General features: G+C 30.7%; 1 protein-coding gene across 4 annotated transcripts in view; it reads left to right on the top strand.

Annotated features, from left to right (window-relative positions):
* Nucleotides 1-13,737, top strand: part of LOC126886752 (NPC intracellular cholesterol transporter 1-like) — a 209,648-nt gene extending 195,911 nt beyond the window's left edge. For all 4 annotated transcript variants that reach the window (XM_050653792.1, XM_050653781.1, XM_050653787.1 and 1 more), the window contains one exon: nucleotides 3,708-13,737. In XM_050653792.1, coding sequence (XP_050509749.1) covers nucleotides 3,708-3,713 — 6 coding nt within the window. In that variant the 3' untranslated portion in view covers nucleotides 3,714-13,737. The remainder of the gene's footprint in view (nucleotides 1-3,707) is intronic.
* Nucleotides 13,738-14,134: the final 397 nt, after the last annotated feature.

Raw genomic sequence — 14,134 nt, 5'->3', positions numbered from 1 at the left:
ATCAGTTAAACATGATGTTTTAAAAACTTTTTTGCCTCTTAGTACTTTTTCGAAAAGTCAGTTTTTATTGAGATATATTGAATATTTTTCAAATCCACCACATATTTGTATATGGTTAAGTACGATTATGGAGACTTGGTAATAATATGAAAATTTATTTATGATTTACATTTTTAAGTATATTTTGAACCATATTAAAAAAGAAGCCACATCTCGATAAAAGGTGCCTTATCGAAAAAATACAAAGAGGCAAAAAAGTTTTAAAAATACTATGTTTAACTAATGGTAGCGCAGTAATAGTTTAATTAGAACGTACACAAACATTTGGGGGGTTTAAAGGCACAAAACCCCCATAAATTTTGTATGTAAACATATTAAAAAAGAAGCCGCTTCTCGATAAAAACTGCCTTATCGAAAAAATACTAAGAGGCAAAAAAGTTTTGAAAACATTGAATTTAACTAATGGTACCACAATAATAATTTAATTAGCACGTACACAAAAGTTTGGGGGGGTTTAAGGGAACAAAACCCCATAAAATTTTTAGGGGGTGCACAAATTTCACTATAATTTTTCTTTAAGATGTTCCTGCCATAAAAATGCCACGTGTCTATTTTCAATAAAAAATTTTTAATAGTTTTCGATATATTCGAGAAAATCGATTTTCATTTTGTAACTTCAAAGGGATGTAACTTTTTTTATGTGCATATTTGTACTAAGGTAAATTAGGTTCATTCGAACTATTTTTGGTCCCAGAATATATACTTTAATTTATGACCTGTATTTTTATTACACCCTGTATATTATATAATACCTAATATAAAAAAATATTATTTTTTACATTTTTTACGATTATTTTTGAAATTTATCATTATAACTTTTTTTTTCTTGTACATGAATATACTATATATTGCTCAATAAAGAGGGCTTACTTTCTGTTCTTTAAAATGGTGTATCATCTATATTTAAATATGTAATGGAAACCGAGTGATTCTTTGATATTTTTTTACCTGTATTATTTAATATTATTTCTTTACAAAAAATACATAAACATTAGCCTTAGAAAACATCACTTTAGTTAAAATTATTTAAACGTTGACATTTAAAAAATTTTCAAAATAAAAGTCCATCTCTTCGTTATTATTAGCTTCAATAACTTCCTCTGACACCTCAGTTATCTTAGAGTTCTCACAATTAGTACCCATGCACATGCACTCTTTGCAGAATATTGAACAACTAATTCCTATCTTCCTACAACCGCAGTTTTTTGTACATGCTTTGGTACATTTACATGCTATTTTTTCAAGCAAAGCTTGTGGTGCAGGAGCTTTGACAGTAAATATTGGAATTAATCCATATTTTGAAGTTTGCCCGGCCGAGTCAAGTGGATCCAAAATATTACCTATAAAAAATAAGATTCAATCATAACACACAATCACATAAAAAAGTTATAATGGGGAATTTAAAAAATAATCCTAAAATCAAAAATCGTTGCAAGTACTTTTACATTTTGAAAAAGCATATCTTATTCAAAAATAATCCTAGAATTTTTTATAATACACCATTTTAAAGTAAACAGAATAAGCTATCTTTTTTATTATATAATATATACCTAAATGTAGAACAAAGTTATAATGGGAAATTTAAAAAATAATCGTAAAAAATATAAAAACTCGTTAAAAGTATAAAGTCTTGAAAAAGATAACCTCTTTAAAAGAAGTCGTACAACATTATACAGTAGAATATTTTAAAGGTAATTGATTTCTATTCCTCTTACATGTACTATTGCATATGCCTAAAGTTACGTAGAAAAAAGTTACAGAACAATATTTGCGAAATAACAAGGAAAATTGCCCAAAATTGCTGTGAGTGGCAAACTTTGAAAAATCATATTTCGAAAACTGTAAATCCTAATGACCTCTACCAACATCATTTTAAAGACAAAATATGTAAGTTTTTTTTCTGTGAAGAAATGTCTATACCTATATTGCCGTGGACAAAAGTTGTGGGACAAAAAACAAAATTTCTTTCTTTTGGGTTTCTTTGTGCTTTTTCTTTTGAATATATATTTGTGAAAAAAAGGTTTTTTGACTTTAAAAAGTTATATTTAGATAGGAAATTTAACCAGGAACAATTTTTATGTATACGTGTTTGTACCAAAAGTGCATAGAACTCACCCTAATGTAACCTGTGCCCAGGGACTAATTCACCTATTACTCAAAAACGCACCCCTTTAAATGGTAGCACTCCGCGGTTTTTTCATATACAGGGTGTTTCATTAATAATTGTCCATATGGTAACTGGAGAAAGCTTAATACAAAATACGAAGATTTAACCTAAAACACTTAAAAAAAATGTGGTTTCTTACTGAGTTACAGGGTGTTTTATCTAAAAATTTAAAAACTAATTTTGCTCAGCATTTTAAAACTATTCGACGTATGCTTTTCATACTTGGCAGAAAGTGCGACTACTAGACACTCTACTAAATTATGATAAACAAACGTTTCTAGCTACTACCAGAGGCGTACGACAGGGGATGGTGGATGGTTGACCCTTTTCAAATTCTACGTAATTGGAGGAATTACTATTTTGGTGCCATTTTTAGATTCTACAATACTTTCTACGTAAATAATATACTCTTCATTGGTAACGATAAAGTCATTAGTTTTCGAGATATTTGAAGTTAAATATGAAACGGTACAGTTATTTTGATTAATTTATGATATGATTCATATGATTAAAATTTAAAAATTATTTGTACCCAGTACATACTTTAAAACTATTTGGCGTATCCTTATCATACTTGGCAGAAAGTGCATGTACTGTACACTCTACTAAATTAAGATAAATAAACGTTTCTAGCTGCTACCAGAGGCGTACGACAGGAGATAGTGGCTGGTTGACCCTTCCCAAATTCTACGCCACTGACGAAATTGTTATTTTAGTGTAATTTTTTGATTTTGCAATAGTTTTTATGTAAACAATATACTTTTCATTCTTAGCGATAAAATGATTAGTTTTCGAGATATTTGAAATTAAAAATGAAGCGACACAATACACTGATCAAAATAACCGTGTCGTTTCATTTTTAACTTCAAATATCTCAAAAACTAATGACTTTATCGTTACGAATGAAGAGTATATTATTTTCATGGAAAGTATTGGAGAATCCAAAAATTGAACTAAAATAGCAATTTCGCCAGTGGCGTAGAATTTGGAAAGGGTTGAATACACTTTCCCCCGTCGTACGCCTCTGGTAATAGCCATAAACGTTTGTTTAACATAATTTAGTACCTTCTGCAGTACCTATACTTCCTGCCAAGTATGAAAAGGATACGTTAAATAGTTTGAAAATGCTAAGCAAAAATAGTTTTTAAATTTTTAGATAAAACACCCTGTAACTCAGTAAGGAACCACATTTTATTTAAGTGTTTTAAGTTAAATCTTCGTATTTTGTGCTAAGGTTTGTCCAGTTACTATATGGACAATTATTAATGAAACACCCTGTATAGAGATTCATTGACCATATGAAATAATAAAACCCCGTTAACGTTGTAGTTCCTTTCTAAAGTACATAATCAATTGCCTACTGGTATAGCTGACAAAAATAGTTTTATTATTAGGTACTGTTGTTGTAGTTCGATTTTAAAAAATGATAATAAAAAAGAATATAATCAAAATGGTAATAATGTATATGTTTGTTTTTTAGGCGTGATCAAGCGTAGAAGCCCCCACCAACACCATACATATTAGGAGTACTCGTGGTCTCGGACGATGGTGCCACCTCTGCTGTCATCCGTCTCCCAATGCCGCCCCTACGGTGCTCTAGCTCCTGATTGCATATAGTCCTATACTAGGACTCTTCAAGTATTGTTAGTGCGATATCATAAATATACCAATTCGACGTTTTCTGACTAAATTCTTGGTCGCTAAAGTGATACGTGGCAACTCCAAATATGTCGAGTGTCTTAATTTTTTTTACTTAATAGATCTATTTACATTTCTCATGGTTTTAGTGGCCGTTTTGGTAACGGTATAACATACTTTTTCGCTTGAGAGGCTAAGATTTACCGTACAATTTACATTTAACGGTGAAATTATTAGCTTTGTTCGCGGAGACAATCCGTAGCTGGTTTGTGACTGATTCGCATGCACTAAAGCGTTTTCCACGTTCGCGGTGGAAAAAATCCGGGACTTTGGCCAAAAATTTCATGTTCGCGGGGTTTTTCTAACTGGTTTATGATCAGTCAAAAGCAGGTCCATTGGGTTTATGGATTATGAATGTTTGGTCAGCGCAAGCGCTATGCTTACAGACACTGTAAATTGTCAAGTTTTTTGTTTATTATTGAATCCACAAGGAAAAGAAAATGTTTTTCCTGTAGTTGGCTGTATACCATCAATCACAAAATTGGAAAGAAATCCTTTGTAAAAGGTATAAAAATTTTTTTATTAAAATCCCTTAAAAGGGATACATCACAACAAAACGTTTTCGATTTTTATAAAAAATCATCATCAGTGTTCGATCTAAAAATAAGTATAACTGATTTAATGAATATAAAGTTGGTATTTAAATTTTGACTAAGGTTAGAGCAAGTTGGTTATATTTACAAACTGGATGCTAGCTGAGCCACAAAAGAAAAATATCCGGGTAAAAACCCTTTACATATAATATAGATGCCTTAAAAGTGCATACTTCAATAAAAAGCCCTGTGATGGTCACATGGCAACCAGGATAATGCCCTAAGGTAATGTATTGAGATTTCACATCACTCATTTCGCATTCAGTTGCCATTAAGTCATTGAAATGTTATCAACTCGATTTGGATCCCACGTGTTGGGAAATCTCAATACATTACCTTAGGGCATTATCCTTGTTGTCATGTGACCATGACAGGGCTTTTTATTGAAGTATGCACTTTTCAGGTATCTATATTATATGTAAAGGGTTTTTACCCGGATATTTTTCTTTTGTGGCTCAGCTAGCATCCAGTTTGTAAGTATAACCAACTTGCTCTAACCTTAGTCAAAATTTAAATACCAACTTTATATTCATTAAATCGGTTATACTTATTTTTAGATCGAACACTGATGATGATTTTTTATAAAAATCGAAAACGTTTTGTTGTGATGTAGCCCTTTTAAGGGATTTTAATAAAAAAAATTTTATACCTTTTACAAAGGATTTCTTTCCAATTTTGTTTATTATTGGTTAATTCTAACCAACTGGTTAATTTTCGAAATCACTAATTCGTTTTATTTTTTACCCTACCCATTTCGACAATTTCGTCTAGATCAAGAAAATAAAATTAAACTTAAAATTTATGAAAATATACGTAAAGTTTGTTTAGCAGTAAATGGTTGACTTCAATGGTCAATATTTGTACTGGTACTTCAATAGTATAAAAGGCCCGGTTTCAGGTAAAATTTAAATATGTTAGAATGTTTGTTTTTCTATAATATCAGAAACTGAAATAGATTTAATTTATTTTAAAACTCATTTGAAAACATTAATTTCGGGTATATAAGGCAAAGCAATATATTTTACATCCGTTTTTTTTTGTTTTTGTCGTCGTAATATTGTAAATTTTGTGGATCCTTTGCTTTATTATAGGAGTACCGTCTAGTCAGAGTTAATTATCAAAAGACCAACTCTGTCTACCTCGTTTGCTTATCGCTCCGGAGTGGTCTTAACAATGGGCCAGGTCAGATAAATTTAATAATATTTACGACCGCACTAATTGAAGTCAACCATTTACTGCTAAACATACTTTAACTACATTTTTTCTTGTGAATATACATTGATGAGCGCGCTAATAACCGGCAAAATAACGTAAAAGACGGAAACCAAATTAAGTTGTGAGATAAAAAGAGATGAAACTAGTAGAGGTGGGAAATTTGGCGATAGAAACCTATAACTATACATTATATTGATCATTTCTTACCTTTAGACGTATCGTACGAGTTTGGCAACTACCATTGTGACAGTAACAGTTTTAGTTGATACTCCTCTGATACGTCTAAAGGTGGGAAACAATGAATATAATGCAAATTTGTAGGTTTCTATCATTAAATTTCCACCTCTACTAGTTTCATCTCTTTTTATCTCACAACGTAATATGTTTTCCAACTTTTGCGTTATTTTGCCAGTTTGTCGTTTTTGTTCATTTTATTGTTAGTTATGTAGAAAGTTTGAAGCCACCATATTTTCTATGTGTTTGGGAGTCCATTTTTGTATTTAACCCAATTTCCTAAAAATTGTCACTTACAACCCTTGTGTTCTAAAGGCCTCATATGCAGTTCTATGTATATTCGCAAAATTAGTTTACCATGAACCTCTAAAATCCTCCACAGATTTCCCCCAAAATATTCCTCCAGACGCTTCCAAATTACCCCAAAATTCCCCAATCTGGCAACTCTGGAAAATCGTTCGCGGAGAACTGAAACCAACGCGCGACATTAATCCCTAATTGGTCCGAAAGTTGTCGAAACCTAGTCAGGGACTACCTCCACAAACAAAGCTATTGACCAAAATAATGGCATCTTTCTAGAGTGATATCTTTAAATGCTTTAATAGAGTATGTTTATTGTTATCGGCAGGTTATTTTGAATTTAATTTAAGATAAATATTTTTTAATTATTATACTCATTTTTTACCAATCAATATATGAATATTGAATATATTGACTGATTTAAATACTTTTCTATATTTTTAATAGTTTTATCTTTGGAAGGAGTCCTGAAATAGTAGAAGGTAATGTTTTTTGTTACATATCTTTAAAAATAACTAACGTGTACCTAACAAACTTAAAAAGGCGATTGGTATCTAACTCTTTGGTAGTGAAGTATTGAAGCCTGATTGAAGATGATTTAGCTCTGCCCATTCAATTACTTATTCGGCTATAAGGTTGCATTGGTTATAGCCAATCATACAGTGTGATGACTATTAAAGTTTCTTGTATATAACTTTTTTTCTATATAAAATGATGTGTGTTCATTGGAGAATTAAGTAACGAAACTTTGAAGGAAATGCACAAATTTATTGAGTTGTTAACAGCTTAGGGTACAAAACGATACTAAATTAATGAATACAAACTATTTCTTAAAACCTTTCATAGTCCTGGCAAAACACACACAGTGGCGTGCTCGCCATAGCATATATTGATGGATGCGGGAATGGAGGAAGCGCTTCTAGTGGCTATATTCCATTCTTGGTTTGTATATATTAACTATTATGGTTTTGTCTATTACGGTTGCTAGTGTGAAGAGTTCTTGAGATAAGTAAGAGTGTATGGTGCTAACATTTTTTATGCCTATTCTACAGTAGGTAACAATCCCATATTGTGGGTGATTAAGTGAGGTTACTAATCTACATCTTAGATAGGGTTAGAAGTTGTCAGCAGTGTGTGTTTCCAGACCTGTGACTATATTAGCTTACTGATGTATTCTCTCTTGCTTCGGCTAATGCCTTTAATGTTTATTTAGCATACTTGGATTTTTGGTCTAATTGTCAGATAGTTCTGAGAAGAACCAGGGTACACCACGAGGAGGCAAGGCAGCTTTATTTTTACCCCCCGTAAATAATAACATTTAGTATCGAAAGATTTTGGAAACAACTACTGGGTCTGTCCATAGCATATAGCAATGGCGTAGAAAATGGGGTTCGATAAAAACACTACCAAATTAATACTGTATTTTTCAAAGGGATGTAACAAAAATTTAATCGAAATGTGATATTAGATGCTCATCATAACTCTTTGAGTTATCAAGATCAAAGAGTTATCCTTTTAACGCCAAAACTGTTACTAGAACCTTAATATTAAACAAATTTTTACGAATATCCAAATTCGAATCTTTCAAATAACTGCTATCGTGAAATTATTGTCGCATAATTCACAAAAACACGGCAGTGTAGAAAAAAATTTAATCTCACATGAAAACCACCGGCAACATTTTTCTAGAATATCAAAAGTCGGTGTTTCATAGCACGCAAAAATCATTTTTGTATCAAAAATTTTGCAAAAATCATTTGTAAAAAAAAATTAATGAAAAATCCTTTATAAAAGGTAAATTTATTTAAGAAAAAATAATCAAAGGGCCACATTTACACAAAACGTTTTTCGATCTAAGTAGATCATCATCAGTACTGTTACCTAAAATAAGTATAACCATTTTAGGGAATCCGAAAATGTTAAAAAATTGAAATGTTGACCAAGGTAAAAAGCAAAGTTTGGTTATACTTTTACAGGCAAATCACATGCTGTGTCACCAAAAATACATGGATAAAAATTGTAAGGATGTGTCCTTTGGCTTCCTATTATTAGAAATAGCAGATAATAAAAGGTACAAATAAACGTAAACAAACTATTTATTTTATAACCGAACCGTATTATAACAATATACATACAGAGAAATTAAGATGTGTCTTATACCGGGTGTCCACTTATATTTTCCCCCATTTTAACTGCCTATAACTTCTAAACGGTTCAAGATAGAAATATGCGGTTTTCGCTGAAATGTTTTATTTTAGTAAAAGTTTTGTCTGAATGGATTGAATTTTTTATATCGCTTTCAAATACGAAATAAAAAATGGCGGATTTTTGAAAAAACTTTGTTGACTTTTTTTTAATGGAACACCCAGTATATTTTTTTGTAAATTGAAAGAAAGGATATTCACCTATCCAGTGATATAAAGTTTTTCAAAATCGGTTGTCAAATCACTGAGTAATTAATTTTTAAAATGAGGCGTGCAACGTGGATATCACATACCCAAATAACATAACTGATATTATATGCAAATAAAATAGCAAAATGATATTATGTTATGTGATTTCCACATTGCATCTCTCATTTTAAAAATTAATTGCTCAGTCATTTGGCAACCGATTTTAAAAAAAAATTATATCGCTGGATAGGTAAATGACCCTTTTTTCAAGACACAAAAAAATATACTGGGTGTTTTAATAAAAACAGTCAACAACGTTTTTTTTTTCAAAAATCCGCCATTTTTTTTAAAAGCGATATAAAAAATGGTCATGTACCTAAAAACTTGGAAAAACGGTCATTTATCTATCCAGCGATATAAAAATTTGTTAAAATCGGTTGTCAAATGACTGAGCAATTAATTTTTAAAATGAGAGATGCAATGTGGAAATCACATAACTTGCTTAGTTATGTTATTTAGGTATGTGATATCCACGTTGCACCTCTCATTTTAAAAATTAATTACTCAGTGATTTGACCACCGATTTTGAAAAACTTTATATCGCTAGATAGGTGAATGGCCTTTCTTTCAATTTACAAAAGAATATACTGGGTGTTCCATTAAAAAAAAGTCAACAAAGTTCTTTTCAAAAATCCGTCATTTTTTATTTCGTATTTGAAAGCGATATAAAAAATTCCATCCATTCAGACAAAACTTTTACTAAAATAAAACATTTCAGTGAAAACCTCATATTTCTATCTTGAGCCGTTTAGAAGTTATAGGCAGTTAATATGGGGGAAAATATAAGTGGACACCCGGTACAACGTATACTTCTAGACTACATATCGAAGGCAGAACTAACATACAGTTCTGGCATTCACATTCCCTGTAACATGATACTTTATGCAATTTTAGGTAAGAGTGTATCGTCCTAATGCATTCGGAGAAATGCCCGCCCACGAAGAAAGACTTGTTCATTCTAACACTTAACAAAAATATATTATAGCTGATAAGCAAATTCCAATACCTATGACCCCCAACAAGGCAGGTGGGTTGCTTAATTGACAATATGTCTTCACATTAAGGACTGTGAGTATCAACTGGATTGAGTGTTGGGAACATTTCTGATTGATGTCTGAACAAGACTGTCAATGTAGCTTAAGGTTTTGTGAATAAGGCTTTTCATTCACAGTCATTTGTTTCGAGCTTCTGTCATGTGTCACATAAAATTAATATATCTACGTCATACGTTATTGGTATCCACCATGATACAAACCGAAGACGTATGACGTAGATATATTAATATTATGTGACACATGACACAAGCTCGAAACAAATGACAATCGATGAAAAGCCCTATTCATCTAATGTTACAATAGCCATCAGTTTGAATCACTAACCACAAAAACCTTCCAAATAGGACTTTTCATTCACAGTCATTTGTTTCGAGTTTCTGTCATATGTCGTATAATCTGTGTATAATTATTAATATACACGGATTATACAACATATGACAGAAGCTCGAAACAAATGGCAATCGATGAAAAGCCCTATTGATGGCTAGTGTAACATTAGATCGATGATATCAATGTCGTATAAGATACGATTTTGATTTTGATCAGAGATGATTACTGAAATACCGACTTTTGAAATTCTGGAAAAAATTTGAGGGTGGTTTTCATGTGGCATTAACTTTTTTCTATACATACTACCGTGAAGAAGTTTTGAAAACCAAATGTTATTTATTAGAAAATTTAGACACTGAATGGTTTTTCTAGGTAACTTTTTTTACAACAACGGAAAAACATTGTATAAATTTATATAACAGAAATTAAATAGATGTTTAGTGATAAGAGGCAAATAACTGTTGTAGTGGACCGCTAAAGGATGAAACAAGATGAACATTATATGGAAAAATTACTTTTACTGAGGCTTTTTCCTTGATTATTGCTATAATTTTCCTTTCTCGAGATTCAAGATTTTTCGTTAAGCTTGAAGTATACTTAAGATAAATTATATCATCATTGATGGTTCAAGGACCTGACTTTATTGAATAGAGATAGAAAATAATCTGAAGTAATTAATTTTCATATTACATTAGCCGCATATTTTTTAGAGATAAATTTATTTAGAAAGTGTTCACTCCTTTAGTGGTCCAATACTTATGGCAATATGTACCTATTCAACGTTTTTGATTTCAATCTCTTATATTTTCAATAACAGATTTTATGTTAGCATATATTCTGTAAAAAACCATATATGAACTTAAATGATGGTTATGTTTTGCGTTATTTATCTTTGTTTATGATCTTTTACTGATTAAAATATAATTTTTATTCACAAGAATGTAATAGCGAGTGTGATTATATTGGTATTTATTTTTTTTTTTTCTTACAAAGGGCCTAGCCGGGTAAGATGATGAAAAATGCCCCCATCTCGATTCAAATTGTATAAGGTCAACGTTTAGAACATATAGAGAAACTCACTTTCTGAAATTTTTAGCCCCATAGGTGGTCACGTGACCCACCTAGAGCCTAATTAGGCTTTATATGTTTTTATTTTTTATCGTAGCCACATCGAGAGCTAGCGAAAAACTTTAGATAAAAAAGTTGTAAGTGTCAAAAAGTTCTGTCCGAAAAAATTTTTATTTTTAATTTTTGGCGGGAAATCCAAATTTTAGAACGATTTTAAAATTTTAAATGAGTATAAAAAAATAACTACGACAATCGTTTTTACGAAATAAATTTATAACGTGTATTTTTGCATAATGTTTCACCCTGAATTTTTTCAGATTTTTAAAATTGGTGAAACGTACTTTTACAAATAAAAAACCGCATTTTTTTGTTTTTTTTTTTTGTCTTTTTGATACAATTTTATTCATGGTGTTTAAAAAAGGTAACACCGTAACTAGGATAGATAAAAAACTGAAAAACAATTGGGGTTTGATTAATCAAAAAAATTTTGTAATGCCATCCATTTTTAAGATACAGAGCGTTGAAGAAAATAAAATTTTACACATTTTTTACGATTTTGCCGAAACTACTGGCAAAATTGTAATAAAATTTGGCTGATTTTAAGAGGTAGTTATTGTGCATTTTTTGACACACAATTAAGAATTTTATATTCATCGTTGGCGCGCATACGGGTAATGGTCTGAATTTTTTAAAGAAAAAAAGATAGTACGCCACTGACATATTTCAAATTAACAATCATTTTTTAATTCCTCGTTCCATTTGTGACAAAAAATAAAATATCTTAACCCGTACAAAGTATTCGAACTAGTATGTCTAATACTCGTAACTCATACATCCATATAAAAACTTAATTCTAATACTTTGGAATTATTAAGATATTTTATTTTTTGCGTGCAAACGGGGTGTCGTATGAAAAAAAGGGAAGATATATTTTTAGTCACAAATGCAACGAAGAATTCAAAAATGATTGTTAATTTGAAATATGTCAGTAGCGTACTATCTTTTTTCTCTAAAAATTCAGACCATTGCTCGTATGCGCGCCACTGATGAATATAAAATTCTTAATTGTATGTCAAAAAATGCACAATAACTACCTCTTAAAACCTACCAAATTTTCTTACAATGTTGTCAGTAGTTTCGGCAAAATCGTAAAAAATGTGTAAAATTTTGTTTTCTACAACGCCCTGTATCTTGAAAATGGATGACAAAATTTTTTTATTAAGCAAACCCCAATTGTTTTTAATTTTTTTATCTATCCTAGTGACGGTGTTACCTTTTTTTAAACACCATGTACAAAATTGTATCAAATAGCGAAAAAAAAAAACAAAAAAATGCGTTTTTTTTTTATTTTTAAAAGTACGTTTCACCAATTTTTAAAATCAGAAAAAATTCAGAGTGAAACATTATGCAAAAATACACGTTATAAATTTTTTTCGTGAAAACGAATGTCTTATTTATTTTTTTATACACATTTAAAATTTTAAAATCGTTCTAAAATTTAAATTTCCCGCCAAAAAAAATGTTCGGACCGAAATTTTTTAAGCTTACAACTTTTTTATTTAAAGTTTTTCGCTAGCTTTCGATGCGGCTGAAATAAAAAAAATATAAACATAAAAAGCCTAATTACACTCTAGGTGGATCACATGACCACCTATAGGGGGCTAAAAATTTCAGAAAGTGAGTTTGACTATATATGCTAAACGGTGACCTATATGGAATTCGAATCGAGTTGGGGCATTTTTCATCATCTTATCCGGCTAGGCCCTTTCACCAAATAGACTTGCTTCATTTATCTTCATTACTGTATCGAGGCTTTTAATCTTGAGTTGTATTTTCCTTATGTCTAGTGCTCTCCTAAGTTAGTTTAAATGAATTTTTGTTTTTTTTTTTTGTCAAATTTTAGGTATTTTAATAGGACAATGATATTTATGGGACTAAACAAGGGAAGGTACCTATATGTCAAGGAATGATAAAAAGAAAAAATCATAGTCAGTAGTTATGTTTTTTTACTTCACATTTTTGACACAATTGTATTTATATGTAACCTTTTTTTAAGTTAATAACGTTACTACAACGCAAGAAACGATAAGGAAACATCTTTGTGCGTCCTTAGCGTGACGCTATTGTTCGAGGTGTGAAATTACATAAACAAGGGATCATTTCATAAAAGAGGTAGATCCCTTGTTTATGGAATTCCACACCTCGAACAATAGCACTCTTAGGTAGTTGGTACTAATACACTGGATGTGACCCCACCACTTTTGATATGTCGATATTTTGTGGCCTGTTTGTCTTCTTCTTGCCGTCCCAATGTCCTATTGATTACTCTTTCGTTGTACAGCGTGATTGTTTTGAATTGTTTATGAGCAAAAACTATCAATTGTCCATGTAATTTTAAAATGATTTTTATTATATTATCTTCAAAGACAATTTTGAATGTTTTGTTTTGTAGTTTAACATTCCAAAAGTACTAAAAGTGCAGCATGTCGCTGTTGTATTTATGTATTTGTAACGAGATTTTTTTGTAACTTGAACAGTGTCTAAAATATATGTATTTTGTATTATGATGTTTTTTATTTCGTATATTTCACCCGAAATAAATAGAATTATGGAAATGTGACAAATGCCAGACGAATTAAGAAGCAGAATATTAGTACATGTTTATAAAAGCAAACTGCACACTGCACGACCATAAAACTGCTTATAGTGACTCAAAAAAATATGAGAGAGATTACTTGATATGCAAATACGTGAAGAAACCGAAATATCTGATAATCAGTTTGGTTTTATGTAAGGCAGATCAACAAAAGATGTAATTTTTATTATACAGTTACGGGAAACATTATCATCATCATTGGCATTACAACTTTTCGTGAGTCTTTGCCGCGTTAACTATTGCCTTTCATGTTTCTATTGCCACCTTTTTATAGATCTAGAACGTCCTGCAGACCTAGATGATAG

Source organism: Diabrotica virgifera, chromosome 1 (genome assembly GCF_917563875.1).
Source record: "Diabrotica virgifera virgifera chromosome 1, PGI_DIABVI_V3a".
Classification (NCBI taxonomy): domain Eukaryota; kingdom Metazoa; phylum Arthropoda; class Insecta; order Coleoptera; family Chrysomelidae; genus Diabrotica; species Diabrotica virgifera.
This window is presented reverse-complemented; position numbering and strand designations above follow the sequence as displayed.